The 13,835-nt window shown below is 39.0% G+C and overlaps 1 protein-coding gene across 1 annotated transcript in view; it reads right to left on the bottom strand.

The window, feature by feature from the left end:
• Nucleotides 1-13,163, bottom strand: part of GUCA1C (guanylate cyclase activator 1C) — a 31,537-nt gene extending 18,374 nt beyond the window's left edge. The window contains exon 1 of the mRNA XM_045540336.1: nucleotides 12,960-13,163. Coding sequence (XP_045396292.1) covers nucleotides 12,960-13,163 — 204 coding nt within the window. The remainder of the gene's footprint in view (nucleotides 1-12,959) is intronic.
• Nucleotides 13,164-13,835: the final 672 nt, after the last annotated feature.

Here is a 13,835-nt window from a genome sequence, read left to right as displayed (position 1 = left end):
CTCTTTCTAGAAGAGGTGCCCAGACTTGAATGAATTGGATATACTTGATTTACTGTGTTATTCTGGATTCCTGTATGTGAGAGATTTGGTAGTAGATGGACTCGTATAAAGTAAGGGATCTCGGAAGGTGCTTGGAGATGAAAATGCTGCACCTCGGAGCCTGTGCTGTCTTTGTACTTGCTCAAGGAAAATCTGGCCTGGGTGCAATAAGCCGCTTAGCCTAAGGGAAACTTTGAGCCAAGAGGGCTTTGAGGGCCACATTTCTGAATCCCTCCCACATCTGCCCCTACTGCCATCTGGCTCAGCAGGAGGAGATGTGTTCATTCTCTTGTCCTCTCATGCTCCCTGGTGTCTTTTGTGAACATTTTTTCTGTACATTTTGGAATTTACTTAGTCTGTGGCTGCCCTGCCCCCACCAGCCCATGGGTTTAGCCTCCAGCAACCTACGGAGGACAGTTTCCCTGAGCCTACAGTTTCCCCCCGGAAATGTTCCCAGGTGTCCTTCCAAGATCTGATGTGTCCATCCTTGTACTGCCTCAGTGGATCCTGTTCTAGTCTCTACCCATGCTCTTGGCTAGGAATCCACAGGCATCTTTTGCTGTGCAGCTGTCCTCGCTTTGGCTCCGCATCCCCTCCACCCCCCGCCCCCACTGCCCCACCAGGGCACATTATACCATTGATCAACAACTGTCAGTGATATTTAATTTACATCCTAGGAACTTCAAAGAAAGTAGGCAATATAAGGGCCACCCCTATCATGTTAAATGCATACTAATTCCATTTGTGAATTGAAAAAATCTGTAAGGGAAATGTTATGTACAGGATTTATGACCTAGCTCATCTGCACCTATGGACACTAATACTAACAGCAAAGACAGTCTCTGTCAGACTCAGAATTGCTGGAATGTCTTGAGGGGAGACTCACCTCTGTAGGATCAGAAATATATTGCTGGGTTGGTAAACTGGTTCGACTGCGATCTTTATGCACATTAGAGATCAGACATAATTGTTCTTGACCACGACTGTAAAAAATTTAAGGGTTCTGAGACAAAGTACATCTCATAATATTTATCAGTCAAGCTCCTGATTATGAATAGGTTTCCTGGATATCAGGAAGCCCTGACCATCTGCTCCCAGAATGCAGCCAGTTCCACAGGTCCACTGTGAATCAGAAGTCACTCTTGTGAGTTTGGGGAAGGCAAGACAATTGTCCAAGTTTGAGCACTTCTGAATACGGTAGCTACTGAACACCCAGGACTACAGCAACGGTAGCCTTTTGCAAGGAACTTCCCCAGGTAGCCAACATGGGCTTCCTCTTATAAGCACATGTCTCTCTAAACTGATACTGCAAGACATAAAACAAAACCCAGCCTCACCCTAATTCAGTCAGCCTGTGTGCTAAGGGTGTTTTATTTCTCATGTAAAAGTGTAGATCCTTGTTCCTTAATAAATAGAAGAGGTGAGTTGAGGATGCATAATAGAAAATGGCAGAATTAATGGTGGGATGGATATAACCATAGTACTTGCTTCAAAGCTGGATTTTTTTTCTAGGTCTGAAACTAAAATAAGAGTCAGAAAACTGCTTCTAAATTAATAGTTTTGGATCCAGAATCCCCTTCCTATATGTACCCCCGGCACACACAGACTGCCGCTTAGTTTTCTGCCAATTACACTGTGGTCTTTCTGGGATAGCAGCAGTGCTCATAGCTGCCTACACATTAGAATCACTTGACAGCCTATAAGCAAAACACTGTTTTGATTCAGTTGGTCTGAGGTGGAAACCCAGCCACTGGTATTTTTGATAATTCCCCCAGGTGCTTCTCCTATGTAGCCAGAATTAAGAACCACAATTGCAGCAGATTTCATTAAAATATATTGAATTATAAAAGCATATGTTTAAATGCATGCCAACTGGTAAAGCTGATGTCTGTAACAGGTAAAATTCTGTGAGATACTCAGCCAAATGTTGATAATTGATAGTAAATATAAAAATTCTCTGTAAATTACAAAGTGCTAAACAAATAGGAGGTGTTATATGATCATCAACAAATGCTTCTTGAGAGCTTCCATGCTAGTAGCTCTGAAATGAGTAGCCTTGGTCTTTACCCTTAAGAGGAGACTATATTAATGGTTTACAATCTAATAGATGGTCATTTGTTTCCAGTAAATTGTCTCGCGAATAGCAACAGTAATTGTGGTCACCTTGTAGGCCAGACAACCCAATACAGTGTTATAGGCTGCAGGGTAGCCAGGGGTTAATGAACAGCAGCAATTACGACACAAGTTAAAAGCCATGGTGCCTGCTCCAATTTTTAAGGGCTTACACAAAGAGAAAGCTAAGGAAGCAGATAACCAAAGGTCACTTCTGAATTTCAAGCAGAGCTGGGGCTCCCACGCATGTGTCCTGGGTTATATACTAAGACAGTCAAATCATTTAATTAATTTCATTCTGTGACTGGCAACCATTGTAAGGGGCAAATGTTGCCCCAAACAGCATAAATGAATGTCCAAAGTACCAGGATAAATGAAAGATAAGAGATGGCAGGAAGACAACCCCTGCACCTGTATTTCACCTGCATTATTTTACATGAGCTCAATGATAATGTAAGCAGGATAGGTCTTGTCCCAATTTTGGAAATGAAGAATTCGAGACACAGAGAGGTTAATGGCCTTGTCCAAGATTGCGCACAGCAAGTAAGGGTCAGAGCTGGGACGGGAGTCCAGAAAGCCTCATTCTTCCTGAGGAGCTGCCTCCACCGTCCCCTTATTGAGCTGTGATTCACATTACAAAGAGATTCACAAGAGGGCTCATTTGGGAAAAAAAATAGCATGGATTTCTGACACAGTAAAGCTACGATTGGGTTTATCCACAGATTAATAGGTAAACAACTATCACACACATTGTAGGAATCATATATTCAAATCCCACAGCCTGCGACTTCTCATTACTCTTCCTATCCCAGGTTAAACACTCATGTTTCTAAGAAATCACTCTTCATTCCCTTACTGCTGATTCCCAGGATTTGTCTGAAGCTGCTAATTGAAAATAACAACCTGAGAGTTTGCTCTGGCTCTCTGGCTGTTTCGTTTCATCCTGGTGTTTTGTCCCAGTGTTTTACCCTAGTGCTGACAACTGTTCTTCTGGCTTAAATGAGCACTCCATTTTTGGTCTGAGATCCGAACTCATACATTCAGAGAAACCATTTTACCTTTCTCTGTAAGGTCTGTGGAGTCCACGATAGGCAAGGATTTTGACAAGTCTTTTAGACTCACTTTCCCCCCTTCTATTCCATTCCTTCTGCCACCAATAATCAGGCTTCTATTACCCCAGCTTTGCCCATCAGAAATGGGCTCACCCCTGTCTTCTTGCACCTGACAAATGATTATTCTTAGAGGAGTTTCTATGTAGTTTAAGAGTTGACAGTGACATTCTATTTGGATAAAACCCAGACGCGTAGGTGTGGCCCTGAGGGCCATTCATTTACCTTCATACCTATTATAGAGGCAAAAACATGAGACAGAAATCAGAGGCTCCAAAGGCTGACTTTCTGCTCTGAGACTCTCCGGGCAAGTCACTCCTGGCAGGCACCCCAGTGCTCTGAGTGCCTCATTCCTCACCTGGGATACAAATGAGGTCCCAGCAACAGGCTGGTTATCTGCACGGAGCAAAAGATATGAGTGAGACACCTAGACTGTGGCCCCAGTTATGCTCTAGCAGTAGCCGCCTGCCTTAGTCAGGTGCCCCACGTACCCTCTCCTCCAAGCTCACACTTCAATTTGAGTTGTTCTCTTCCTTGCAGTTCTCACCCCCTTGTTAAAGGTGGAATGCCACATCAGTTAGAGCACAGTCCTTGGTGTCACCGCCAGCATCCCACTTCTGTGTAGTTTTCGTCAAGTTATTTAATCTCTCTATGCCTTAAGTTTCTTAAATGTAAAATGAGAATGATAAAAAATAGTACATATGCTATAATATTGTTGTGAAGATTCTATGAGACAATAAATGTAAAGTGCTTAAAACAGTGAATGGCACAGAAGTATTCAGTGTTACCTCTTTATTAGTAATAATCCAATCACTTCTTTCAAAATCCCAAAATGCCTTAATTTCTCCGGGAAGCCTTTTCTGACTAAATCCACCTTTTACATTTTGTTGTGTCTTCCAATCCCACAGAACATACAGTCCTGCTATAGTCTGTTACATTATACTGCCTTGTTTTATTCCTTGGTTATTTAATCTCTATCTATCTTTTCTCCTCAACTAGATTGTAAACTCCCTGAGGGAACAGAAAATTATGTGTTCCACCTACTCAGCCTTCCTTAGCCCCACATGCCCCCAATATTTGAGTGTGATTTTTCTACCATTACCTACCCACGGGATGGAAGAATATCCCCAGTAAACCATCGAGCACCTTGCGGGGTATGGTCTAAAAGCAGCCCTATAACACCACGAGCCCATTTGGAGCCTTGAAACTAGAGAGTTAGTACAATGTTTTGCCCTGTCTCAATCTTTGATTCTTTATTTATTTCCTTTTATTTTTTGAGGATGTATCTATCTTCCCCACTAGATTGTAAATTCATTTGAGAATCGGGACCAATTCTTATTCATCTTTGTGGCTTCCTTCTTTCCACCATGCCTCCAGGTACTCAATAAATATTTGCGGATGCAGTGGGCTAATAATACGCTGTGTTAATGACGTGACTTTGCTCCCGGTAATCCCTCCTGTCATCCAGCTCTCCCCACATTCATAAAGACATTCATTGCCTGAGAGATAAGTCATTGTAGCAGAAAAGCAGAAATCAAGAGTTCATCCTTAGCTCTTGAGTTTGAATGGTTTAAGCCACTTAGGATTCAGAGCATAAAATTTATGCCATAAACAAAAGATTTAGAAGAATACATAATTAGAGGCAGTTTTTTTAGTTTCTCCTGGCTACTCTCAAACTAGATAAAGATTCCATAGGTTGGGAAGATGTGAAATAAGGAAAAGAAGAGAGAGTTGCCAGACATTGGGTGGGGCTGGGGAGAGGGAAGGGTGCTTCTTTGTGAGGGCCAAGAACTGTTGGACGGATAGATAACGGAAACATGGCGCTTGGCAGATGGAACAGCAGAAGCACTTGTGATTCACTGCCTGGGTAGAAACACACCAAGTTCCCCTGGACCTAGCACAGCTTGGGAGAAAATGCTGGAAGGCATATCTGGCCAGACAACCTGAGCCAGAAGCCTAAGAAGCTTTCATGCCTTGGAACATAAAGTAGCTAAGAGAGAATCTGCCTACGAGGCTTAGCTGTGCAGAGACAACAGCCCTCCGAGTGAATCAGAAGATAAGAAGAAACGCTGTCTTTGCAAATACCAGTGTGGACAAATGCTTCCTCAAGCCCTATCAATACCTTGAGGTTTAGATGCACCCTTGAAGTTTACATGCAACGCTACAGAGTGGAAGGAGAGCCCTCCCTGGTAAAATGAGGACTCGAAATAAAAATTAACTTCATTATAGAGAACTAAAGTTACATTTCTTGAACGCCTGAGTATGGTGAGCTGAAATTCTTATCAGATACACAAATAAGAAATAAATTTTAAGATTTCCCTTGAGATAATTACTCTAATAGGCACTAAGTAACAATTTGGAAGATATGGCGGCTCATCTAAATATGGTGGGAAAAAGGAGGGAAAGAGAGCGAGGAATGGAAATGAAAGAAGTGCACATCTGAAAATGAGGCTACTGAAGTTGTCACTTCCCTATGATTCTATTTAATAACTGAGTAAATGTGCACCATCTACTGTATGCCATCATGCTAGGTGTCCATTCTGGGGAAATGTGAGATTTGAAGGGGATAATAATTTTCTTCTTCTTTTTTCCTGCACTGTTGTTTCATGAGGATGAATTAATACACCACTTACACTTAAAAAGAGAAAGGAGACGTGGAGACAAACAAACCAATGATCAGAAAGAAGGCAGCGCACTCAGGATGAGTAGCTGGGCCAGGTGCTCCTTTGTCGGCAGCCTCTGCCTGGACTTCAGCAGAGAAGGAAGTTCCACCTGTGCACTCGCTAGGAGTAGTGCCGGGAGTGCAGGTGCATCTCTAGAACAGCAAGTCAGTGCCAGAGAACAGGTGTTTTGCATCAATCTCCAGGTGAAGCCTGTGGAAAACAGTGCAGCCTCCACCCACATTCACTGCCTTATGGAAACCAATAGCCGGCAAGAAAATCTACATTTTCTCTTCTATCTTAAATGCTCACCACTCTGTCACTGGCTTCTGCTTTGGCTGTGGTGGTGGCTGTGGCCAGTCCTTGGAGCCCACCTAACTGCAAGTTCTACCATCTCACCCTGTTTGGGTTTAATACTGAAGAGCCACATACTTTCATCTTGTACTTTTTTAATGGAGACTTTATGTTTTGACAAGGTTACTCACTGCCAAGTTTGGGCCAGGCTAGAACATCAACTCAGTAGAATTTCTATAATAGAATGGTCAATTCCTAGTTGTGGAAACGGAGAACCTTATGTTGTCTGTTGCTCAGAGGCAGATCTTAATTTTGGGGAAAGCAGTTTCCTTCACTGATCTCACCCAGCATTTTATGCTATCGTCTTTAAACAGTTTTAAATCAGCTTTAATTATATACATAGAAAATGTACATATTTAAAATTAAATACAATTAAAAGGCTTATATCTAACAACTGAAATTTTGGGTTTTCTTTCTAGCTTTTACTTACATGTTTGCAATTAAGATGTTTATTCTGCTTGTCTTGATTTACCAATTATACAAATTATCTGTTTACTCCCTGTTATAGTAAAAGAGAAGTATTCAGTTCTATTACCCTCATACACAATGCAATGGTATACTGGAACCTATTTTACCTGCTGGTGTGAGCTGATTGTGAAGTTTTCAGGAGTTTTACAAGCCAATTACTAAACAATTGTTAGCTTGAAATTGATTATGGTGGGAGTATTTACGCCACGGAAATCAGCAAATGTTACCAGGGCTTTTTCCCCCCTAGAGAACTAGCTTAACATTTACCAGCATACTATTGTTCTTCCTCCATAGTCCCTCAATTGTAGTTAATCTAAAAGTCAGAGTTTCATTTTAATGATTGTGGTAAGTTTTGTTCTCCGCATAGCCAAGTGGCATAGCAAAATTATTAACTTCCTTGTTTTACAGGGAGTTAGTAATTGCTTCATTGTTATCAAGCTGACACCATTTGAACCTAGTGGACAATTCACTAAAAGTGAGACAACCGGTAATTATGTGCCTATGAAGTATTCTTGCCAAATGAATGAACCTGAATCTATTTAAGCTTCTACAGCTAAATACCAGTTTACGGGTAATATGAAGAATAGAAAGCAAGTTAGATGACACAACAGAACAATCAGCTAAATTTAGATGCAGGCTATTACAGAACCAATGACTCACTTTCTCTGATGAATCAAAAACATAAAGGGGGCAGGAGATGATTAGGGAACTATTATAGGAAAATGGAGACAAGAGCCATAAGGACAATTGCAACATAGGACCTTGTTTGGATTCTAGGTCAAATGAAGGATCTGAAAACAGGTATGCTTGAGACAATCAGGAATATTTTCCCATAGATCAGGTATTAAAGAATATTAAGAATTATTAGTTAATAATGTGTTGCATATTTCAAAATTGCTAAAAGAGTAGATTTTAAAAGTTTTCATTACAAAGAAATAAGTATGAGGTGGTAGCTGTGTTAATTAGCTTGATTTAATCATTCCATTCTCTCTCTCTCTCTATATATATATATGCAGTATATAATAACATAGCACTGTATCCCATAAATATATATACAATTAATATTTATCAATTAAAAATTTAAAAAGGAATTATTACTTTTGTTAGGTATGATAATGACATAGTGGTTATGTTTTTAAAATGTCCTAATTGGTATAGATGAATAATGATGTATTTGCAGGAAAAATAACATAATGAAGGAATATTTTTTTCCTTTTAAAAAATCCAGAAAAAACATAGGACAGGTGAAACAAAAATGGCAAAGTTCTGATAATTGCCGAAGCTGGGTGATGGGTCTATGAGAGTTCATTATTCTCTTTTGTATGCCTACAAATTTCATAACAAAAATTGTAAAGTTGTTTGATTTTAAATTTTGATAGTCTTCCTTGTGCTTGCCTTGTTATTTTTTTCAAATGCACCAAATTGGTTAAATATCAATTAAATTAATATGGTTTTTGGAATTCTCAAACTTAGTAGCTGATCCATCAATGCCAATGTTTTAGATCTTCATCCCAGTGTCCCCCTTTTTCCTTTCCAGTCTGGATTATCAGCTCATTAGGCTTTCTGCATATAGCTGTTGATCTGGGCTTTCCTTTCCCATGACCTGGGACCTCCCTTATCTGTTTTCCTATATTGGGTTCTTCTCTCCCCATTCATTGAAATATTCCCCTAGTTTTGCTGGAGCACCTGCTTCAGTAGCTTTGCAAGAAAAAAAATGTGTGAAGTAAATTTTTTAGGTTTTGCATGTCCTTATTTTCTTCATGTATTTGATTAAGCTTGATAATTTTCCTCTGAATTTTGGAGATGTTTCTCCATTTACTTCTAGCTTTTATTGTCTGTGTTAAGAAACCCAATGCTATTTTGATTTCCACTTCTCTGGGTTTCTTTTTCTTCTTTCTTGAGATTTTAGGATATTCTCTTCATCGCTGTTGTTATGAAATTTCTTAGTATGCACTGTAGGTTGGTCTCTTTCTATTCCTTGTGCAACTTGCCTCTAATAGGTGTGGGAAATTTTTCTGGCTTCTTTTGTTATAATCTTTTATTTCATTTTTAATAATCTTATATTTTCTCTGGCCCCCTTTTCTGTGAGTCTTATTAATAGGATATCAGACCTATTAATCCCAATTTAAGGATTTTACTTGGAGAAATGCTTGTGTGGAAGGAAATAGGAAGGGAGTCAGGAAAGGTTGGGCCAGCTGTCAGACCAGGATGCTAACCTGACCCAGGTGAAGACAAGAGGGAGTGTCCTAGACACCCCTAGAACCTAATGTCCAGCAAAGCTGCCAGGGGATCCTTAAGCCAAAGGCTGCAGACAGAAGAGTCCCCTGTCTGTTCGGAACTGGTCAGCCCTAGTATTTCTTCTGCACTCAATCATTGGTAGTAGTCTAAGCCCAGGCAGCATGGACTCAGCCCAAGCACAGTTTTGGATTTCACAGTGAAGCATCTGGGGCACTGGTCAATTACCTTCCCAGAGGTCTGAGGTGCCATCACCATGGACACTACTATACAGTAGGTTCCATTATCACGTTATGACTGAATGTGTTCACTTATGTAATGTGCTTAGAGCAGCGTCAGATACACTATGGGTGCTCAGAAAGTGTTTTTCCCCCAGCTTTATTAAGGTACAATTAATTGACCAAAACATTATATATATTTATGGTGTACAATGTGATGTTTTGATATATGTATACATTGTGAAATGATTAAATCAAGCTAATTAACATATCCACCACCTCACATACTTATTTTTTTGTAGTGACATTTAAGATCATCTCTTTTAGTGATTTTTAAGTATACAATACATTATTAGTAACCACAGTCACCATGCCATCCAATAGATACCCAGGACTTATTCATCCTGCATAACTGAAACTTTGCACCCTTTAACCAACTACCATTACTCTCCACCACCACCCCCAGTTCCTGGAAACTACTATTCTACCTCTGCTTCTATGAATTTGACTTTTTTAGATTCCACATATAAGTGAGGTTAGGCAATATTTGGGAATTCTATTTTTAACTTTTTGAGGAACCTCTATACTATTTTCCATAATGGAAATGTACTAATTTATATTTCCACCAACAGTGCACAAAGGTTCTCTTTTCACCACATCCTTGACACTCACAAAGTGTTAACTATTGCTATTGAGTGCTAAGAAGCAGTCCAGGATGGTATGTAATTAGCCAAAGGAATTGTTACACATTTTATGCTCTAAACTTCAGGATCCATTTACTTTTACTTTAAGTACTATTTTAATGGGCTTGGCTAGCTTGAGTACAAGTCATCCCCAGGTTAGAAATGACACATAAAAAGAGATCAAAAGCTTATTAGTATTATAACAATAAGAAAGCTGTGAAATGTGAGTTTGATAGCAGAATAAGGCACAGAAAAAAACAATAAAAAGCAAACAAAATGACAGTAGCACATACTTTTAGGGGTTTTAACATTAGGAAACTTAGCTCCAGAAATTGCCATAGAACATTGGTGCCTCACGGTATTACATAAAATGTAACAACTGATGTTCATAACAATGACTGATGTATCAGCAAAATGCTTTATCAGCACTTTGAGGTAGGAAAGTCTGAAATGCATTTTAAAGTAATTTCCATACACAATACTTACAAAAAGAAAAAATATTGCATAATCTCATTTATATGTAGAATCTAAAACAATTTAAAACATACAGAGGTAGAAAACAGAACAGTGGTTACCCGGGGCAGGAGGGGAAGGTGGGGAGGGGAGGAAATGTGGAGCTGTAGGTCAGAGCACACAAAGTGACAGATATGTAGGATGAACAAGTCTAGAAATCTCATGTACTACATGAGGACTATAAGCAACAAAATTGTACTGTATACAGAATTCATGCTAAATGAGTAGATTTTAGTTGCTCTTAACACAAAGACAAAATAAAAAATTGGTAACTATGTAAGATGATGGATCTGTTAATTTGGCTCACTACGGTAATCTTTTTTACTGTCTACATGTATCCCACAACATCATGTTGTATACCTTAAATATACACAATTAAATTTATTTTAAAAATAAAAATTTAAAATTAAAAGGGACTTAAACCAATTAAAAAAAATAGAAAACTGCAGAGGAGCTCCATAGAAATAATAAATCCTTGGGGATTCTGGACAGCTGACAGTTTTATTGATTCATCTGATTAAATATATGGCTCTTTTTTGTTTTTCTGTGCATAGTTCCACATCATTTCTTAGTATCACCTGATAATGAACAATCTTTACTCTTCTCATTTTAGGACCTGATTTTACGTTGAGATCCCCACACCTTTTGTGACATTTGTCATCACTGTGTAGGCTCACTTGCTTCCTAGGCAAACAGAGACTCTATGATAAATCATGAATATCAGCAGAAATTCCAAGCCATTAAATTAAGCTTCTGACGTGGGTTTGGCCATTTTTGTGACAGGCACAGAGAGGGCTCTCACTCCAGTGGCACACACCTCAGCACGTCTGTTTTGACATTGTCTGCCTCTTCTTCCTTGACAGCAGGCTGAATTTTGACAGCAGAACCCTGTTTCCACTCAGCCTTCCTTTGCACATGTTCCTGTTTTTGTATATGAACCACTGACACACACAGTGCATTCACAAACACTGGGTTAACAACAAAATCGCTGGCATGGGATATAACATCAACACCTTTGGAGAATAACTATAGAACTCTATGATAGCTCATTTTCTAACCTCTCAGGGGTACTATCAAGAGCCTGAAAAGCTGCTGTCTAGAGCAACAGCCTTCCATCCTGAAACTGGGCTGCTTACAGCACGCACAGGGGGACAGCAACAGCCACTCAAAAGAGTGAAACATAGAAAAAGAGAGAGAAAGACACAGAGAAGAGAGAAACGAGTTTGAGAGCTGAGAGACACACACTACAAGCAAATGGAGACAACATGACAACATGCTCATAGTATCTGGAACATATTACAGGGTTGAGAACAAAAGCAGAATCAGCTTCATTTTCCCACTGATTTGTAAGCTCCTTGGGGGCGGGTCTCCTTTTACTTGAATCTACACTAAATAAAATTTATGAGGAAGAAAACACTGTCAGGCTAAACAGGCAGTGCTGAATTCATGTTTGATAATAAAGCACAAAAGACAATGTCCTAAAAGAAATTTATCCCCAACATTGCTATTAGGAGTAAAATAGCAGTTAATTTTGCAGGGGTTTAATTTTCCCCAGTTCCTGGCTGTTACCTCCTTTTAAGCCTGTTTCTTGGCATTGGAAAAGGGATCAAAAGTTGTGCTAAATTCCATACAATGGACAGCCAGTGTTTACAAAAATTGTATTCAATTAGTTATCTCTACTTTCTTTCCTATTATTACTTTCACAGCCTTCTGAAGTCATCTATTTTTCTATTCGTAGTATTCTCCACCTTCCCTTTTATTCCGGTCAGCATCCGCACATTTTGAAATACACAAATCTACAGGTAAAGTGACTGAAATACACAAGGAAATCCAGGCAGAACTTGAGCCTGGTATTTCAGGTTGTTAATTTTTGTCTCATTTTTTTCTATTCCATTTCTTCTTTTCACTACACATCTTTGTATTTTTTCAAGAAATGAAATTAAATGTACTGTAGCTCCTCAAGAATGAGTAAATTCAAGACAATAGTTGAATAACAATCTTTAGAAACTAAAATTTGTCTGAGTTTAAAACCATTAGTTGTTTCGATTTTCCACAAACTAAATTGGTCAGATATGAAAAAAAGTATTATAAAGCATTCTAACTTTTGATTTGAGTACAGACAACATGTTGGCTAATTTGTGTTGATTTTTATCTGCCAATCTAGTTGCAATCTCACTTTTAAAAGCAGATTCCTATAATTTTCTTTGCTATAAAATGTCACCAATGCATTAAATACTTTGAAAACAGTCTTTGTAAATCAATCTGTACTTATTAGATTTATTTAAACGATAGCATTAGAATTCCATGCCGAGATTTAATTTGGTTTTAAAATAACTCCCTACATGCAGAACACTTCCAAGAGCAGAGAGGCTAGTTCCCAATTATTTTCACGCCGTCAGTGCTAAAAGTGTTTAATGACTCACTTACCTACAAGCTGTGGGATGTCTGGAGACCTCTCTGTTCAGTGGGATACACATATTTTACCTAAGGCTATTTTATAGGGAAAAAAAGAGGAAATAATGCAGAACCACAGCATTTTCAGACCAAATGAAAAGTAAAATTTCTTACCTTGTTCATGTCAAAGGTATTATAAACTTGATTAACGTGGTGATTGGCCTTTTGATTCAGACCCTGCAGACCCAAAAGTGTCTTAAATTCATGTAGTGTTTGCAAGCCGGATGGATATTCCATCATAAATGTTCTGTACCACACATAGGTCTCTTGTGTAGGAATTGCTGTCTGACCACCAGCTATAGACCCACCGTTCCCCATTGTGATTCACAGGCTACAGTGTTTTCTCAGGTTGTTTTCATGTAAGTTTTCTCTGGATTTAGTCTCTCATGCTTCACTCAAACTTGAGGTTAACATATGCCCTCAGAAAGCTACTCTAAACCTCTTACTGCTACAGGCTAAGTAAGAATAGAAAGCCAGTGAGATTAACTCATCTGCACAGTTTTAAAACCAAGGTCACTTACCCCTAACTGATGGTATTGTGCTTACAGCCATCCAGAGGCATGTAGTTTCCTGTGAAGGGCAGAAGCACTGTTTTGGAGAGGGTAATCCTTGCAATGTTGTTAGCCATAAAATTATGCCTACATTATTGAGTGGTGCAGCAGGTCTAATGGAAGAAACTTTGGGTTGCGATCAGAAAGCCCAGGGCTTTGTTCCACCACTTATTACCTTATTACCTACCTTATAACATTGCAACATTACTTAGATTCTCATGTCTCAGTCTCTCCATCTGTAAAACAGTAGAAACAGCATCTGCCTTTTCACATCTGAGTACTGTGAAGATAAATTTAGATGAACATTTTTACATGGAAAAATTATACATTCTGAGTATTGTTGAATTAAAAGAAAGTGTATGTATAAGAAAGGAAAATAGAGATTATCACATAATTATAGTAAGAAGAGTTGCAGATGTAACAGACAGTAAAGTGTGGT

Source organism: Lemur catta, chromosome 1 (assembly GCF_020740605.2).
Source record: "Lemur catta isolate mLemCat1 chromosome 1, mLemCat1.pri, whole genome shotgun sequence".
Taxonomy (NCBI): Eukaryota; Metazoa; Chordata; class Mammalia; order Primates; family Lemuridae; genus Lemur; species Lemur catta.
This window is presented reverse-complemented; position numbering and strand designations above follow the sequence as displayed.